A 16,679-nucleotide genomic window follows, 5' to 3' on the forward strand; every position below is an offset into this window, starting at 1 on the left:
ACGAATCACAATCTAGTGAAGTAATATTCTGAAATTGAGGACAAAGCTTCTTCAACATAGGCAAAGAAGGATGTCCTAATCGACAATGTGCCTCAAATGGAGACACGACACAAGAGTAGGTAGCAAATCGAGGCTCCCAATATTCATCAAGAATGTAGAGACTATCGGATACATGTCCTTTACCAATAACTTTATTTGTCTTCAGATCACGAAACAAACAATGATCGGGAAAGAAAGAGATATAACAGTTTAGGTCTCTGGTAAGCTTACTAACAGACATCAAATTAAAGGCTAACTTTGGTAGACCTAATACAGATGACAAGGTAATGGAAGAAGTTGGTTTTACAGTCCCAGATCCTATAATATTACAGATTGAACCATCAGCAACCGTCACAGGAGAGAGTGCTCCGTGTGATCGAAAGCTAGAATATATATTAGGATTACCTGTCATGTGATCTGTGGCACCTGAATCGATCACCCATTTATTCGAAGAGGATATAAGACATGCTTTTCCTGACTCAACAAGGGTAGTAGCTGAAATAGATTCTTTTTGTAATTTTTTGATATTGTGAGAATTTTGCAAACTCTTCCGCCGAAACCAAAGTTCTTTTATCCGAAAACATAGGAGCCACAATTTCAGTCATTCTCTCCAAATATTTTAGCAGCACAAGAACTTATCAACAGAAAATATAACCAGAAGCATGTATGTGACCCCACAAACACTGTTGAACAAATTCTAAAAAATGATTTTATCAACTAAGAAACCAATTATTCACCCAAAATGAAGAATCTGAGTACTTTACCAGTAGACAAGAGCAAGTAATGAACAATCAAATACCCAAGCAAGTAGTTCAGAGAAAGAAATTCTGAACCGCAGCTTATGACCAAACAACACCAATTATCTGATCTGAAGTAGAAGCTAGCAGCCACAGAACCACAAAGTACAGACCAGATTCAGTGTAGCAGAATAGAAACGAACCAGGGAGTGACGAACAAACTTTCCAGATCGTATTTTAACACCAAAACAGACCTGAGAAGTGACCGAACAGACTTTCCAGATCTATTTTAACACCAGAACAGACCTGAGATTCACCAGAAATACGTGTCGATGCCGTAAATTAAAACCCAATCGATTCAGCCAGACACGCACCTTCACGTGCCGGCCCGTGATGAACAAAAGACTGTATGACCTGTGCGTGACAGCCACTCGCTTCACAACCAGATGCCAGTGAAGACTGGTTTGGCTGGAAAATATACTCCGCCTCCTTCTGTGGTGGTGATGACTGACCACTTTAAATCAGTGGAATAGAAATCCAAACTTCTTCAGTAACACAGCCAAAACGACACGAGCCTATTGGCTCTGATACCATGTAATTGAATGGAAGATCTTATCTCATTCCAGTAGGTGAACAGTGAATAAATACAATACATAAGGTGCTAACTAAGGAAAGAAATAAAGAGTGATTCCTACAGATCTGCAGTGATCCCTATAAATCTGCTGCCTATATATAGCTATGTATATTACTAAGATTAAGTCTATATACATTCTATAACAGGCATGTTAGCATGATGGACAACTAAATGATTGTATAGATTAATGTAATTATATAGTGATATAAATTAGCATGATCATATACATTTGTTGTAGAATCAAAGGAATAAATATTGTGATAGAATAGCTGATTTGGAGGGATAGCAAGGCAGATTTAGAGGGATTGAATAGCAGATTTGTAGAGATAGAATAGCTGATCTTTAGGGATAGGAATGGCGGATCTTTAGGGATGTGTAATCTTTATTTTCTCTATATAATGGAAAGACTCTCACTTTGAGAGGCATTCAGCAGAAAATTAGCAGAAAATTGACAGGGCATGCACTACATTACAAATGAGTTATGTTTGGGCACAACCCAACTAAACCTATTTATTTTCAGTAGCCCAAACCAATCCATAACTTTAGCACAAATTGACCCGTTAGTGTCCGAAAAGAATTCTTATGCGTTGTCACTCTAAGTTGCTTGAACTCGGGTGTGGGTGTCCGATACGGTTGCGGATCTAGAGGTCGGATCCTTCATGATCTAATTTTTAAGATTCGGGGATATGGATCCATGTATGGATACGGGTCGGGGATTCTCTTAAAATAATGAAAATATCTAAGAATTGAATTATAAAACCTAAATTATGAGATATTATGTGGAGAACTTGAGGAGAATCCTGGAAGGAGATTAAAGGAAAAGGAGTGACATAGAAATTTCTATATAAAAGGTGTTCCATTTTCTTCAATTGCACCTTAGTTTTTGTATTGATTATAGGAATCATTAAAATTGCCCAGACTTGTCCCACCGATTTTGGTCAAAGTACCCAAAATCCGTTGACCAAATCGGACACGGATCCCACACCCATCGTGTCGACACGGGTGCGGCACCAAAAATGAAGAGTCTGAGCAACTTAGTTGTTACTTTCTCTTCTTTCTTTGTGAATAAATCTTGAAGATCACAGTGGGCATGAGATATACATAGTGGGTAGTGGCTAATGTTTATCTTCTTCCAACCTAAATTGGTGCCTGAGAAAAATCATTTTAATACCTTCCATAATTTCTCGTTTTATTTTTAATTAGTACTGTGACTAGGAAATTGTATCAAATTTACTTTAGCATTTATATTTTCCTTTAGTTTCAATAAAAAGGGCAGCTCAACGCACAAAGCATACACGTTAGGAGGGTGGAGGAAGGACCGCAGCTCAAGAGGTGTGATGTAGACAATCTACTCTATTGCAAGCATTAGTGGCTGCTTCCACAGCTCGAACCCGTGACTTATAGATCACACAGAGATAACTTTATTGTTGCTCTTGCTCCAAGGCTCCCCTTCTTGCTTTAGTTTCAAATTGTATTAAGAATTCTTTGAATGTAGATCTTCTGGTGCAAACTTTATGGTGAAAGATTCTCGTGAAAAAGAATTTAATCCTTGCAACTAGGGTAGCTTTACTTATTTGTATAAATTTTTAACTTTATGTAATATGTACTAAAACATGTTTGAAAATATTTGGTTGATTATGTTCTGGAAAAAAAAAGTTGGGCCAAGTTGGACTATAGCCCCTTATTTAGCCCATCTTGATCCAATCCATCTTAGCCCAGCCGAGCAAATATTGGGCAGGCTTGGGCATTGACCCATTTATTGGTTCAATGCATCTTAACCTGCTCAACCTTAGCCCAAACAGCCCATTTTCCACCCCTAGGTAAAACCATCAACAAGTTTTTACTCCCTCTGACCCAATTTTTGTGGCACCCTTTCCTTTTTAGTCCGTCCCAAAAAGAATATCATCTTTCCTTATATGGAAACTATTTAATGGCACCATTCATTTTACCCTTATTGGATCCCACTTAGTACTTAATTGTGAAGAAGAGTTGACTAAAAGTAAGCACTAAAGTGACATTAATAAGGACAATTTGGTAAACATAACAAAGTCTTCCCTTATTTCTTAAACTCCATGCGCTGTCAAACAGAGACACCTAAATTGGGACGGAGGGAGTAATTGATATGGAAGGCAGAGATGAAAAAGGAATAGAAGAAAAGAGTGGAAATGTAAAAGAAAATGTGAACTTTTTGATGTAGTTTCAGTGATGGCATCAGAAAGATGCAGAGAGTACAAAGATAGTAAGGGCCCATTTGGACATAAATATTTTGTAGCTTTTTTTCAAAAACTTGTTTGGTTGTACATTGTATCAATTTTTCACTTCAAACTGAAGAATCTTCAAGTTTCTCAGACCACTTTCTCAAGTAAAAAAAAATCCAAATTCCCTCACAAATCTTCAACATTTTTCAAGTGAAATATATGTCCAAACACAACTTCAACTTCCAAATTCTCTTTTTCAACCCAACTTCAAATACTACTTCTCAAATATCACTCAATTCATGTCCAAGCGCTTACCAAGTACCAAAGAGAGTTTGTTAGCTCCATTACATGAAGTTCTATGCCAAACATAAGGAAATAACAAAGTCCAAAGAGATGTAAGGGGTATTTACAGGGAATAGTTTTTTTATTTTCTTTTTAAGAAAGATTAACAATATTTACAGGGGTTAGATCACTCCAAGCCTCCAACTAAATAAACTACTTGAGAAGTGAGAACAAAGTCCAAAAAGTTGTCAATGGTATTTACAGGAGATAGTTCAAATATTGTAGAAGATCTGTATTGATAGATGCTAAAAGGAAGTCCACACCAATCTACTTTTTGAGGGAGTTGGAGACAATTGAAGAGGCAGCAAAATAGGAACTTTCAGTCAGGGAGAGCTAAACAAGGTCGAGACAAGATGATGGATATTCCAAGGAAGATCGAAGAAGATGAATGAAGGTTTATACCTAACCCTAACTGGCACTATGAATTCAATCCCATCTACATAGATGTTCCAAGCCACGAGATGAGGGGGGTCTCTCTTACTGTTAACCCGTTTTCCTCTGGTTGTTGGGAAGTGAGTTAAAATGATCAAAAGAAATAAATATGGAGTCTAAACCATGGATGCAAGGACACAAAGTTTTTACCTTTAGGTTTATCTCTCATCATATCAGAAACAAAATGACTTTGTAAAAACTTTTTAAGTACACTTCCTTTCTTTCTCATCTCCAGCATATAATTTAAAATTTCCAAATCCAATACCTTCATTCAGAACAATTTTTACTCAATCAATTAAAAGGTTATACAAAAAATTTATTAGAACCCAAAGTTTTGAAAGAAAAAGATGGATACAATTTAACCTCCCATGTGTCAAATTAATGCTGGTAAAGCAAGTAAAGCAGAAGAAAACATAAAAGGGGAACAGAAATCGAAGTCGACGCATAGACATCAAATAAAGAACTGATTGATTACAATTACGTCAATGTCTCGTAGAATGAACAACTATGACATTAATTAGTTTACCAATAAAGGATATACAACCAAAAAAAAAAAAAAAAAAATGATGAAAAGAAGAAAATAAACATTTACCTCTATAATAGCATCCCGGATGTCATTAAGACCTCCAACATCCTCCCAGCCAGACCGGCCACCATCAGCAGCAGGTTTAGTGATGTCACGCATAGCCACTGGAACAAACTCATGCATGGCACGCAGGAAATCATCCTTAAACAAAACAGGTTTTTCCTGACTGCCAACAGCCAAATCACTAGACAAAAACCGGGCAGTTGCAGCATGAACAGACCTATCAACCAGTATTTCCTGAAATAAAATAAAGCCCAGCATAAATGCAAATGTACCTCTGATAGCTAAAGAATGGAAATCAGAAACTCCATCAAATTATGGCCAGAACACAAAGAACAAAGCTGCACATGAACACTATATTTTGGACTCACAACTTCAATGAAATACAATTTTAAGACATTAATCATCGAGATATATGATACAACCTGAAAATGGACAATATTAAAACTTTATGTTCAGAAGCTACAATACAGTTTATGAAGTACAAATAGTTCATTGTGAAGGGATGTCGTAGAATGGTAAGGGTTCCACTACCCTTAACTAGAGGTCTCAGCTTCAAGCCCTAGGGATGGAGTCTCCTTTGAGAGGGTCATAGGAAGCCCTAAAGAACCCCAAAGTGGGTTTTCTATGGTGTTAGTTCCAATTAGTCAGGCCAGTGGGTTCAGAGTACCAGATGGAACAAATACTTCACTCTGATTGACATGCTTGTCTATATGACTTTCTTCTGGATGACTATTGCTGTTTCAACAGTGGATAGAGAGATGCTGATTCTCAGTTCAAGCGTGAGTAGGAGTATTAGAAAACCAAATCGCGTACATGGTTTAACAAAATATTGATAATATGTAGTCCAACTGTTAGCTACCCACAAAAAGAAATAATTCACCAACCACATAATAATTCATTTCTTGCACAGAAAAGGTAAGCTACTTCGTGACCTCCCAAAATATAAATTCATGTTGTACATGGGGAAGGGAATATTAGGGCTCGGCCATGTTAATCAGTACATAGATGGTTTATCCCAACTAAACAAAAGACAAGCAGTAAAAGATATGGTTATAGTAGCTCACGAATTCATCCTTCTAATCGAGAAAAAAACCTCTCGTTCCATTTTTTCTTGGATAGACAAGAAGTACTTGTCTATTACTGGCCATCTCTCAATTAGATAGCCTTGCATGGTCCTAAATTAAGAGGAAATTGTTGTCTGTAAGTACCATATGAAGTGCTCTCTTCAATAAAAAAGAATAGCTCCCAGTTCTACTGTCATGCCCATTCATGAGGGGAATTCCTAGAATAAATTACTTCAACATCTTTTGATAAGGAAAAAAAATGTTGAATTAATTTATTTTACTTCAACATTATTCCTTAGTTCTCTGTTTGCAGAAGGCAGGAAGTTTGGAGTTTGGACATCTAAGCTAAATTTGTGATTCTCCTGCACATACTTCAATTGGAAGGAAAATCAGGAAGGACAGATTTATGCATTCCAGATCAAATTAAAAGCTAATCATATGCAGCTGAGGTAGCAGCAAGCATTCATAGAGAAGTGTTGTAATCAGTTATTAACAAAACTTAGAGCTGAACTAAGTACCAGATCATATGCGTCATATCCATCACACTTGGAGGCTATATCCAGCAAGGTGTCATCAGAACATTGCAAAGAACGCTTCTGAATGATATGTTTTAGCAAGGCACCACGCTCTGTGGTAGCAGGTGCAGACAATTTAACATGAAAGTCAAACCTCCCTGATCATAATAAAATTCAATACATTAGGATTAAGAATAAAGTGTTGAGATAATAAAGCTAGAGGAAGACAGTTTAAACTGTCATAAGCAACAAAACTGATTTCTCCATGAATGATGATGGACTAACCAGAAGAGGTCAAGTTCTGTGGTAAATTAGTCAGAGACTGTGCACAAGCAATAAATGCAACTGGGCCAATCCCACACGTGTTCCTCCGCTTTTCCTATTTAACATACAGAAACAGATTTATCACTTAAAAGGATCTGTGATGAAATTACTCAAGAGCCCAAGACCTAACTGACGTTGCAAATAATATTGCAAACCTTGAATGTTCTTGGCGAAGAGTTATCAATGCACAGAGGTTGATTTTTAATAATGGTGGTATTTGGGTCAGCTTGTGTGTACCTGGACTATTCCATCAACTTCTAGAATATGAGAATTTTCTAGGTTTGTCTAAGTTCACAGAAAAAAAAAATATGGGATTAGCATCATGACTGTACTGCTTCAGAATCCTATATGTTCTCATCAGTTGTGTTATTCCTACCTCATTCAGAAGCAACTATATCTTCCGCCAATTTTTGGGAAAGCGGAACTGAGTTGGTGGAGATTCTAAGATGAAAACAAAAATCAAGCTGACAATGGAAATTCTGAAATCCTAGCTCGTTTAGACCCAAACACCATCGAACACATCATGCTTCAGATAAATATTAAAGTAGCTCCCTGCACAGGGTCAAACAAGTCTCACCTCATATTCATCCATAATATCAGCAAAATATTCTGCAAGCACTGCTGATGAGGATGAAGGTTGAGAAGCCTCAGATTCAGAGGAAGCTGCAACAATGCTATCAAGATCATCAAACACCACAACAGAAGGTGCATGATCCAAAGCATCAGCAACATAGCTCAATAAAGTTTGACGAATGGCTGAAGGCTTTTCCAAAGCAAGCTTAGAACAAGATAAGAATATTCTGCAGAAAGAAACAAGAGTCAGGCTTCGTCCCTTGGTACAAAATCATTAACGTTCAAACTGAAGCTTCAAAATGGAGTAAAGCTGATGTCCAACAGAAAACAAAGGTTTAGTGGGATTGACGAAACAAATCCTTACATATGGGCCAAGATGTCCTCACTTTCTTCAGCAAATTTAGCAGCAACTGTAGCTAATAATGTTTTCCCCGAACCCTAAAATCAGAAGAATGTCCAATTTGGGTTCATTAAACAGTTTTTAATAATATTGTAAGATTCACATTAGTCAGGGTCAAAATCATACTAAAACTAACCTAGATAAAAATAGAGATAGGAATTACACTTATCCACTTACATCTCATACATTACACAAATTGCACTTCTATGCATTTGCTCCATTCGGGATCCATAAGTTCAAGGACATATCATAAAGGATACCATTACTATAAAGGAAATTCAGCACTTTGTGACCATACACTTCCTTACTACACATCCCTTTCAAAATTGTTTTAGTCAGCGTGTATCAGCAACGATAATATACAAAAGATTATACCTCAATGTGCAGTTGCAAACTATCTTTAAAGGACAAATGATATCTATAATAAGTTTTGCATTTTGATACTTGGTTTCATCCTTTAAGATGGTAAAGGAGTGAGATAAAAAACTTAAAAAGCAATAGTTCTCAATTAACGATTAACTTAATTCGGGACTTCTTAGTAGCATCACCAAGGACATATACGATTTAGTCTACGCTTAAGTAGTCTGAGAAACTCAACCAATCGGCATTTAGTGGAGCTACTGACCAAATAAGAGTTTCCTAGCTAGCATCTTTTCTTTTCTTTTTTCATTAAGGCCAAACAAGAAGTTAAAAGCCTAATTAATTGCATTTAAATTAGAAAAATAGACCAAGCTCACACGTAGATTTAAAAACTTTTTTATTAAGGACCAAGCTGGCATGTAGATTGAAAGCCTATGATAAATCAAATTTGAAAGTTAATAATACAAGAGACACCAACCGTTTCTTCCCTTCTTGTGCAAAAGACTAGTAAAGCCTTTTGTAAAACTTTTAAAAAAAATTGAACCTGTTTGTCTCTAAATGAGTAGACTAAGTGTATTATTCTAAAACAAAAAATGATTTTCAATAAACATGGTCTCCTCAAATTCTGAATCTCAAAATCTTTTATTTCTGATAAGTAAGAGAGAATTTTATTCATCAATTTGGAATGCACTAAACAGGTGTTGACATGTATGTAGTGAGCATTGTTACAAAAAAGATACATGTAGATTCTCCTACAGCTTCTCAAGAGTGTGAAGTAACTCAAATTTATTAAAAAAGCTAATAGGTACACTTTCAATTTTGTTAGGGAAGTGTATCTATGTTGTATACAAGTGCTGCAGACTTGCAGCTACTTCATTCTCAAAACACCAGCTTGTTTTCCATTCTAAATCACCCATAAAATACAAGGCGGAATTCTGGTCCATATGCCTTTATGCTGTCTTTTCCCCTTCTTTTCCATCCAGCATATAATAGCTTCCTATAAGCTGCTTCACATCACTATTTTACATTTACCAAGGAACATCTGTCATAGCTGAGATGCTACGGTCACACTCTTGCATCTATTATATCCCAGGGAGCCAGATTTCAGATGAGTGTTATCTCTTAGTCAGCTTCCTCAAGAGAGTGGAAGCCATTCAGGTTCCTTCTTAAAATCCTAGCATTTTATGGTTCAGAATATTTTTCTTTTTTTTTTTTTTTTTTTTGGCTTCTTCCTAAATTTCTATGTTCACTGGTCAAGAAGAAAAATAAGACATAAGCATAAACTGTCCCCTTTAATAAGTCAACTCTACTAATGGTCCCTGCATTGGGCCACTGGATCTTGTGGGCTCCAGTGGTCCCTGCATTGTCTTCTTTTACTTGTATCGTCCCTACATTGTGGGCCACCGGATCTTGCAGGCTCCCCAAATCTAATGGTCCAAAATTGCAGGGACCAAGTTAAACCGGGGTCATTGGAAGAATGCTCAAGACAATCAAAGCATGTAAGGAATATTCTATAGCATGTGTACATATAGTAGGTAGCTTGATTTACTCCTAACTTGATCTGTTCTAGAACTCCTAGCTTGATTAGGTATTGATTTGTATTGATTTCCTTTGCTTTTTAGGACATGACATGCATACTTAGCTATTTAAACTCCAATAGCTTGTCGGAATAATCAAGCAGAGTTCTCTCTCAAACTCGTGTCTTCTCACATGGTATCAGAGCTTTCTTTAGTGAGAAAACAAGAATAATAAGAGAACAAAATTGCTGAGAAATTTTTTTCCAGCAAAACCTCCATTGTTCCGCGACTCTGACACTCTCAGGGGTATTGTGCATATACCATTACCACCATTACGATCGGAATCCTCGCGGCTTGTGGTGTTTTTCAGCCACTTTTCCGGCAGATTTTTTTCCAGTAACTTTTTCCAGCGAGACAGCAAGCAGTTCTCAGTATTCCAGATCTATTCTTCAGGTTTTTTCCCTAGAATTTACTTTATTTTTGGACAGTAATAGATCTGTTTTTCATGTCTCTCGGATCCGATATGTTTAGCACTAAATCTGTGAGTTCCAGCAACCTAAACCATGGCATCACCACAGAACCTTTGACGGGTAGTGCAAACTATTTATCTTGGTCCTCCTCTATTCAATTATGGTGCAAGGGACAAGGTGCTCAGGATCACTAGGTTACACTGGCCAAGGATAGTACTAAAAAGGATAGGGATGAATGGGAGAAGATTGATGCTCAATTGTGTAGTCTGATATGGAAATCATTGATTCAAAGTTGATGCAAATTGTTTCGACCATTCAAAACTTGCTTCTTAGTTTGGGAAAAGGCTCGTAGGCTATACACAAATGACATATACCGCTTTTTATAATGTGACTTCTCGATTGACTAACCTTAAAAAGCAGGACTCAGATATGTCAACTTATCTTGGACAGGTTCATGCGGTTATGGAAGAATTTAATGAGTTAATTCCCGCTACTCCAAGTATTGAAAAGCAATGGAGCAGCGTTACAGAAGATGTTTCTAGTTGTTACACTTGTTGGACTTCCATCTAATCTTGACACAGTGCAAGATCAAATTTTGGCTAGCTCTACTGTTCCTGTTGTGGATGACTTGTATGCTTGAATGTTACGACTAGCTGCACCACCTATGACGTCTAGTCATCTGGTACCACCTGCAAATTCTTCTGTCCTAGCATCTCAGACTCCATTTCAGAGAAAATCGACATGGAGGCCGGTATGGGAAACAACGACCAAGATGTGCCTATTGTAACAAATTGGGTCATACCCGTGATGCGTGCTACTCTCTACATGGTAAACCAAAGAATGCTCATGTTGCTCAAACTGAATACACTGGTGATCCCACCAATCAATTGTTCTCTTTGTCTGAGGTAATACAATGACTTTCTCCGGTATCAGGCGAGTAAGCAGACATCTTCATCAATAGCTTTTGTTGCCCAAGTTAGTAATCATGTTAATCACGTTGATTTTTTTATTAAAATCATGTTAATCATGTTGCTTGTATCCCACAGTCCACCACACTTGGCCCTTGGGTTATGGACTCAGGTGCTTCTAACCACATTTTTGGTAACAATCTTTATTGTCCAATATTACTTACTCTCAGTCCCTTCCCACTGTTACATTAGCAGATGGTTCCCAGACCATGGTAGCCGGAGTCAGTCAAGCCAATTCCTTACCTTCCTTGACTCTAAATAATGTTCTTTGTCCCTGGTTGTCCCCTTTAGCCTCTTCTCAATAAGTCGTTTGGCAAAGGCTTTAAATTGTTTCGTCTCATTTTTTAGTGACTTCTTTATCATACAGGACCTCAGTATGGGAAGGATGATTGGTGAAGGGCATAAGTTTGATGGACTTTATCATCTCAATTCTCACAAATCCACTATAGTTTGTTCAGTCTCAGAGTCTCCAAATTTAATCCACAGAAGATCGGGACACCCTAGGTTATCCAAACTTCAAAAGATGGTACCTAGCTTGTCCAAATTGTCTAAGTTAGATTGTGAGCCAGGTCGATTGGGGAAGTACACCTGAGCTACTTTTCCATGTAGTCCTAATAATCGTGCAGAGTCTCTTTCTCATTTAGTTCATTATGATATTTGGGGTCCTAGTAGAGTCAGTTCTACATTGGGTTTTAAAGTATTTTGTTACTTTCATTGATGATTACTCAAGGTGCACTTGGATGTTCTTAATGAAAGATCGTTCTGAATTATTTTCCATATTTCAAACTTTTTGTGCTGAAATAAAAAAAAAACAGTTTGGTGTTTCTATTCACACTTTTCGTAGTGATAATGCACGTGAATATTTATCATCTCAATAGTGTAAGGAAGTACAGCTTGTTCTTCTCCCTTTCTTTCTCCTTCGACTTAGAAGGCATGAAATAAATTAGTTAATATTTCCTAGACTATTCCATCTCCTGAGGAATCAAACATTATACCATCAGAGAGGGAAAACACAAAACAATATAAAAGTAGCTTGTAAACCATCTAATCAGTACACTTTCAAGCTTCTTCAGAGATTTCAACATCCTAATATTCAGCGCATACACATCAAAAGGAACTAGAAAAAGGAACTCACAGAAGGACCATGGATTAGGATATGTCCTGGCAGCGGAAAATCATAAGCACTGGACAACATCCAAGATGCAGAAGATAACAATACTACCAACCCTGCAAAGTGATGATAGCATTCAGTCAAGGTGAAAAGATAGTACTTGTCTGGTTAAAAAAAGAAATTTGTTCAGTCTTCTAGTTAACAGTTTTTTGGAGGTGGCCAGCATAGCCCTTAATGCTGAGGAATACAAAAAGTTAACAGTTTCAAAAAAAAAAGAAATTTGTCCAGTCACAAAATTAACTTGGCAGACAAACGAGAAATAAATGAATATGCAACTCTCTGTGACATATTACAGACTTGCATAACAAAAATATCGTTCACAATATTTTCCATAAAAGCTGAAACCTTTTAAGATCTTCACTGACGTCGCTGGGTTTGCTAACTTAGACTCTCAGCTTCTAATTGCAAAAAGTACTATTCCATCCCTTTATCCTACCAACCACATGTTGGCTTTATGCAGATTTATTTCTCCATCAACTAGCATGAATAGGAATTCGAAAACCAAGATTGCTAAAAGCATCAGAAACAAACAAACACCAAAAATTGCACACTGCATTCTTTTATTCCAGCATCTGGCAATTCATGCTTTCCCATTTGGTAAATTTCGTAGCTTAAATACTTATTCCATTTCCCAATGATCCAAACCTAGTCCTTTTATCATACATAGCATGTGACAGCCATCTGCGTTATTGAAGAATGAAACGTGGAAACAATAAGAAAGCTCTACCTCTCCATCTGACATAAAAGCAACCTTCAACTATCACCCAAGTCCCAATGTTGAATAGCCAAGATCTTTCACCACTCCAAAATTTCTTTTCCCAGGTCTGCCACTAGTGGTCACTGCTTCCCTCTCTTCATATGCCTACCCCTTCCCTTTCCACATCAACTGTTCACAGTATCAATCTCTTCACTGCCCTCCAACTTATTCCTTCCCTTTTTTTTGTTGCTGACAAGGTAATGTAATTTATAAAAAGTCAGTACCACAAAGGTACATAGGTACAGAGAATAGTACAATTAACAGCGGATTTATATAAATCATCTATGACCCCATACTATCGAAAGAGTACAAAAATTGTGCGATACTATCTAACATACAACCCTTACACCACAAGTATAAATTTTGTTAACGCCTATGTTTTACAAAAGATATATTGTCTTTCTATCGTAACATATTTTGTTTCTCTCTAGCCAAAACAGTCCAGAATATACAAAAAGGAACAGTCTTCTATATCATCTCAAGTCTTTCATCAATCCGCCGATCCTGCCAGCATTATAGTAGACTCTTAATATCTCCTGGCATATCCCTTCCTTTTTCCCTTTGTGTGCTGGCCTCTACTCTTACCGAACATACTCCAGCTTATCAAGCCTTACATAGAGCAGAAACCTTGTTCAATGTACTAAGTCTCTGATGCATGTTGCATTTCGGAAATGTAAGCATACCTTTCTCATACAACTTTACCAATACCTTAATGATGGAATGTATCATCATTTACACAGGCAAATATAGAAAAAGAGTGTCCTTGAAGAACAGAAGAAAGAAGAGTGGAAAATTTGCAGGTGAAAGGTTCATCATACATCCGAATGCATTTAGAGTTAGGTTCAGATCCTAAAATGTATTAACGCAAATAAAATGAGGAAATACCTACTATTAATCACATCAGGTGCAGCTGTCCCCATCCAGTCTAATGAAGAAGTTGTAAGACTGGTGCTTTTAGCAAATAATTTCTCTCTGACAGTCCTAATGGAAAGACCGTTGCCCAGTTGAAGTTTTCCAAGCCAAGGTTCGAAGTTTTTTGGGCTGGTAGTCAACTTGCTTCCTTCATCGAATGCAACTTCATAAGCATCAATCGTTTCATCACGTAATGAGTCATCAGTAGTTGACAACACATACATGGCATCTAGTGATGTTTCTCCACCATTCATTGTTTGGCCACCATGTTTTATGGATCTGCTGTCTTTCGCTTTGAAGTGAAGCAAAGTTGTGTTCCCTAAAATCAACGATTTCACTTCCACTCCGGCCTTGATCGTGACAGCATGTAGTTGTGCAAGGCACCATCTATGCAAAATAGCTGCAATATCCTTTTTGAGATCAGACTTGATGCTCGTTTCTTTGTCTTCCTTGCTAGATTCACAAGAAAAGGCTGCGGCAATTTTCTCATGGATTGACCAATCACTAGTACCCATCTCAATGTCTGAATTGGTTCTGAAAAGTGTTGTTAATGTTTTATTATAATTATTCTTGCCCAAAGCCTCAGAACTATTTTCTTCAGAAACCCCAGTCTCCTGGAATATCTTGAATTCACAAGGTGAAAGCGAAACTAGAGGAATCTCTTTCTTCAACTTGACATTGAATCTCTTCACATATACACCTGGAAACAGAGTAATTCTTTTTAGGATTGCAGTAGGTAAATGGAGTTGAAGTAATTGCAAGCAAACCAACTTAATCTTCATGCAATACTGGACATCATCACAGGAGAAACATTTTAGTCCGAAATATGTCAATTGTAATTTACATACATCAAAAGGTAACCTTCAGAAAGCTCCTTTTTTAATGACTTGGCTAAAGATTTCAAACGCAATAATGTCTGCAAAGACTTTTTGAGGTTCTACTATTACTTTTCTGACCGGAGGGGTTTTTAAAGAGTGGCTGTTAGAAGGTTGGACAATAAGTAACATTCTTTAATCAATGAATCAACTGACAAAATGAATGTGATGTTCCCTATTTTTCTGTTTCTATGAAAATTAGATCACAAAGAATAAAATAGTGGTATATGACAAAACAAAATAATAAGAAATGAAAATAGACGTGACTTGTTTCCTGAATACCAACAAATGTAATTACTTGAACTGCCTAGATAACACCAGCTTTTCTGCAGTTGGTGCATCAATTTAATTCTGAAAGAAAAACCTACGTGAGTGTAACTCTGCTCTCAAATAAAGCCGAATAGACCGAGGAAGCATGATATGTCCTTTAGCCACTGATTCTGAAAATATTAGACGAACCATTGCTTGATGGATATTGTGCTTGTCAGGTAGAACTCCTACATTGCCTTCCTTTGAAGTTACACTACTTTTCCCTGTACGGCTATCTGTCTCATGGTTCTTCTTGGTTTCTCTGGGAAGCAATCTGGGAATTATTACCACAGTCTGAAGAGGTTCAAAAGAGTATATACTGGCCGTCTCAGGATGAATGAAGATAGCAGAAGTCAAAACCACTCTCATCTCGACTCCATCAGCCTCGTATTTGTGAATACATTGATCATCAGTATCTTGGACTCTCAATAGTGCCTTTGAGACCGAAAGCTCATCGTCTTGCATCATGGATTCCTCACCCGAACTAATATTTCTTTTGCGCCTTTTTGGAGCAACAGCAACTTCAGTTCCAGGGACAAGTTGTACTGATAACAACCAGGCAAGTCAGATATTCACGATTTTGAAGTTTTAAAATACAGATTAAGCACATGAAAAGAACATTTTATATGTCCTACCACCGTTGACCTCATTTGCCACCAAAATGAAGTTAAAGGAAGAGGTAAAAAATCAAACAAGCATATTGCAAATATGCAGCATTTATTAAAATTTCACACACCATAATCTTCTTTCCCTCCTTAAATAGCAATTTGGTTATTGATAATGAAGGCATCAAGAAGCCTTAATCCACGATCTTGGTAAATGACAGTCCCAGGTAATAGATACCAGCAATTATCTTCTCTTCCTAGTAAGTAATACAAGGATTTAGGTAACATTGTCAGAGAATACATGAAAGAGTTAAACTCCACGACATGCATCTTCTCTTCAGAAACTTTATATTACAGTTGGGCAAGCTTTTAAGGAAATTGACCAAGTTTCTATCTAGAAATAGACTACAATTATAAGCATTAAATGACATCCATCAACCAATGAATTAACATCCTCTTACCTACCGGTGTCAGCGGAAAGGTTGAAACAACTTTAAATGTGATAATTGTTTGCCCATGCAGCCACAAAGGAAATCGCATTGCTCCATAGACAATCGCAACCTGTATAAAATATAAAATGGTTGAATATTGGTCAACTTCAAGAAAAAAATATCATTCCCTGGGTTTCAAGTTAAATATTTTGTTTGATTTTACACTGTTCTGTTTTTACTTTACACTGTTCATGAAAGAAAAGTATAGACGGAATAGTATACTAACTTTGATTTGAACACGGATTACCTTCCAATAAGTGGGTTTCTAGGTCAAGGTGATAAATTATTTTTTCTGATTTAATAAGTGGAGCGAACTGAAAGTGCGGAACGAGTAAAAACATGTCAATATATATAATATGTGGTAATATGTTCTAATTACTTTTTTGTTCTTTTAACA

At 36.9% G+C, this 16,679-nt stretch overlaps 1 protein-coding gene across 1 annotated transcript in view; it reads right to left on the bottom strand.

The window, feature by feature from the left end:
* LOC102596636 (peroxisome biogenesis protein 1) overlaps positions 1-16,679 on the bottom strand; it is a 29,019-nt gene that overhangs the window by 10,543 nt on the left and 1,797 nt on the right. The window contains exons 3-11 of the mRNA XM_006365370.2: positions 16,253-16,352; positions 15,246-15,731; positions 13,980-14,702; positions 12,298-12,389; positions 7,812-7,885; positions 7,452-7,674; positions 6,836-6,929; positions 6,554-6,708; positions 4,975-5,205 (exon numbers count right to left, since the gene is read on the bottom strand). Coding sequence (XP_006365432.1) covers positions 4,975-5,205; positions 6,554-6,708; positions 6,836-6,929; positions 7,452-7,674; positions 7,812-7,885; positions 12,298-12,389; positions 13,980-14,702; positions 15,246-15,731; positions 16,253-16,352 — 2,178 coding nt within the window. The remainder of the gene's footprint in view (positions 1-4,974; positions 5,206-6,553; positions 6,709-6,835; positions 6,930-7,451; positions 7,675-7,811; positions 7,886-12,297; positions 12,390-13,979; positions 14,703-15,245; positions 15,732-16,252; positions 16,353-16,679) is intronic.

Source organism: Solanum tuberosum, unplaced genomic scaffold (genome assembly GCF_000226075.1).
Source record: "Solanum tuberosum cultivar DM 1-3 516 R44 unplaced genomic scaffold, SolTub_3.0 scf00551, whole genome shotgun sequence".
Classification (NCBI taxonomy): domain Eukaryota; kingdom Viridiplantae; phylum Streptophyta; class Magnoliopsida; order Solanales; family Solanaceae; genus Solanum; species Solanum tuberosum.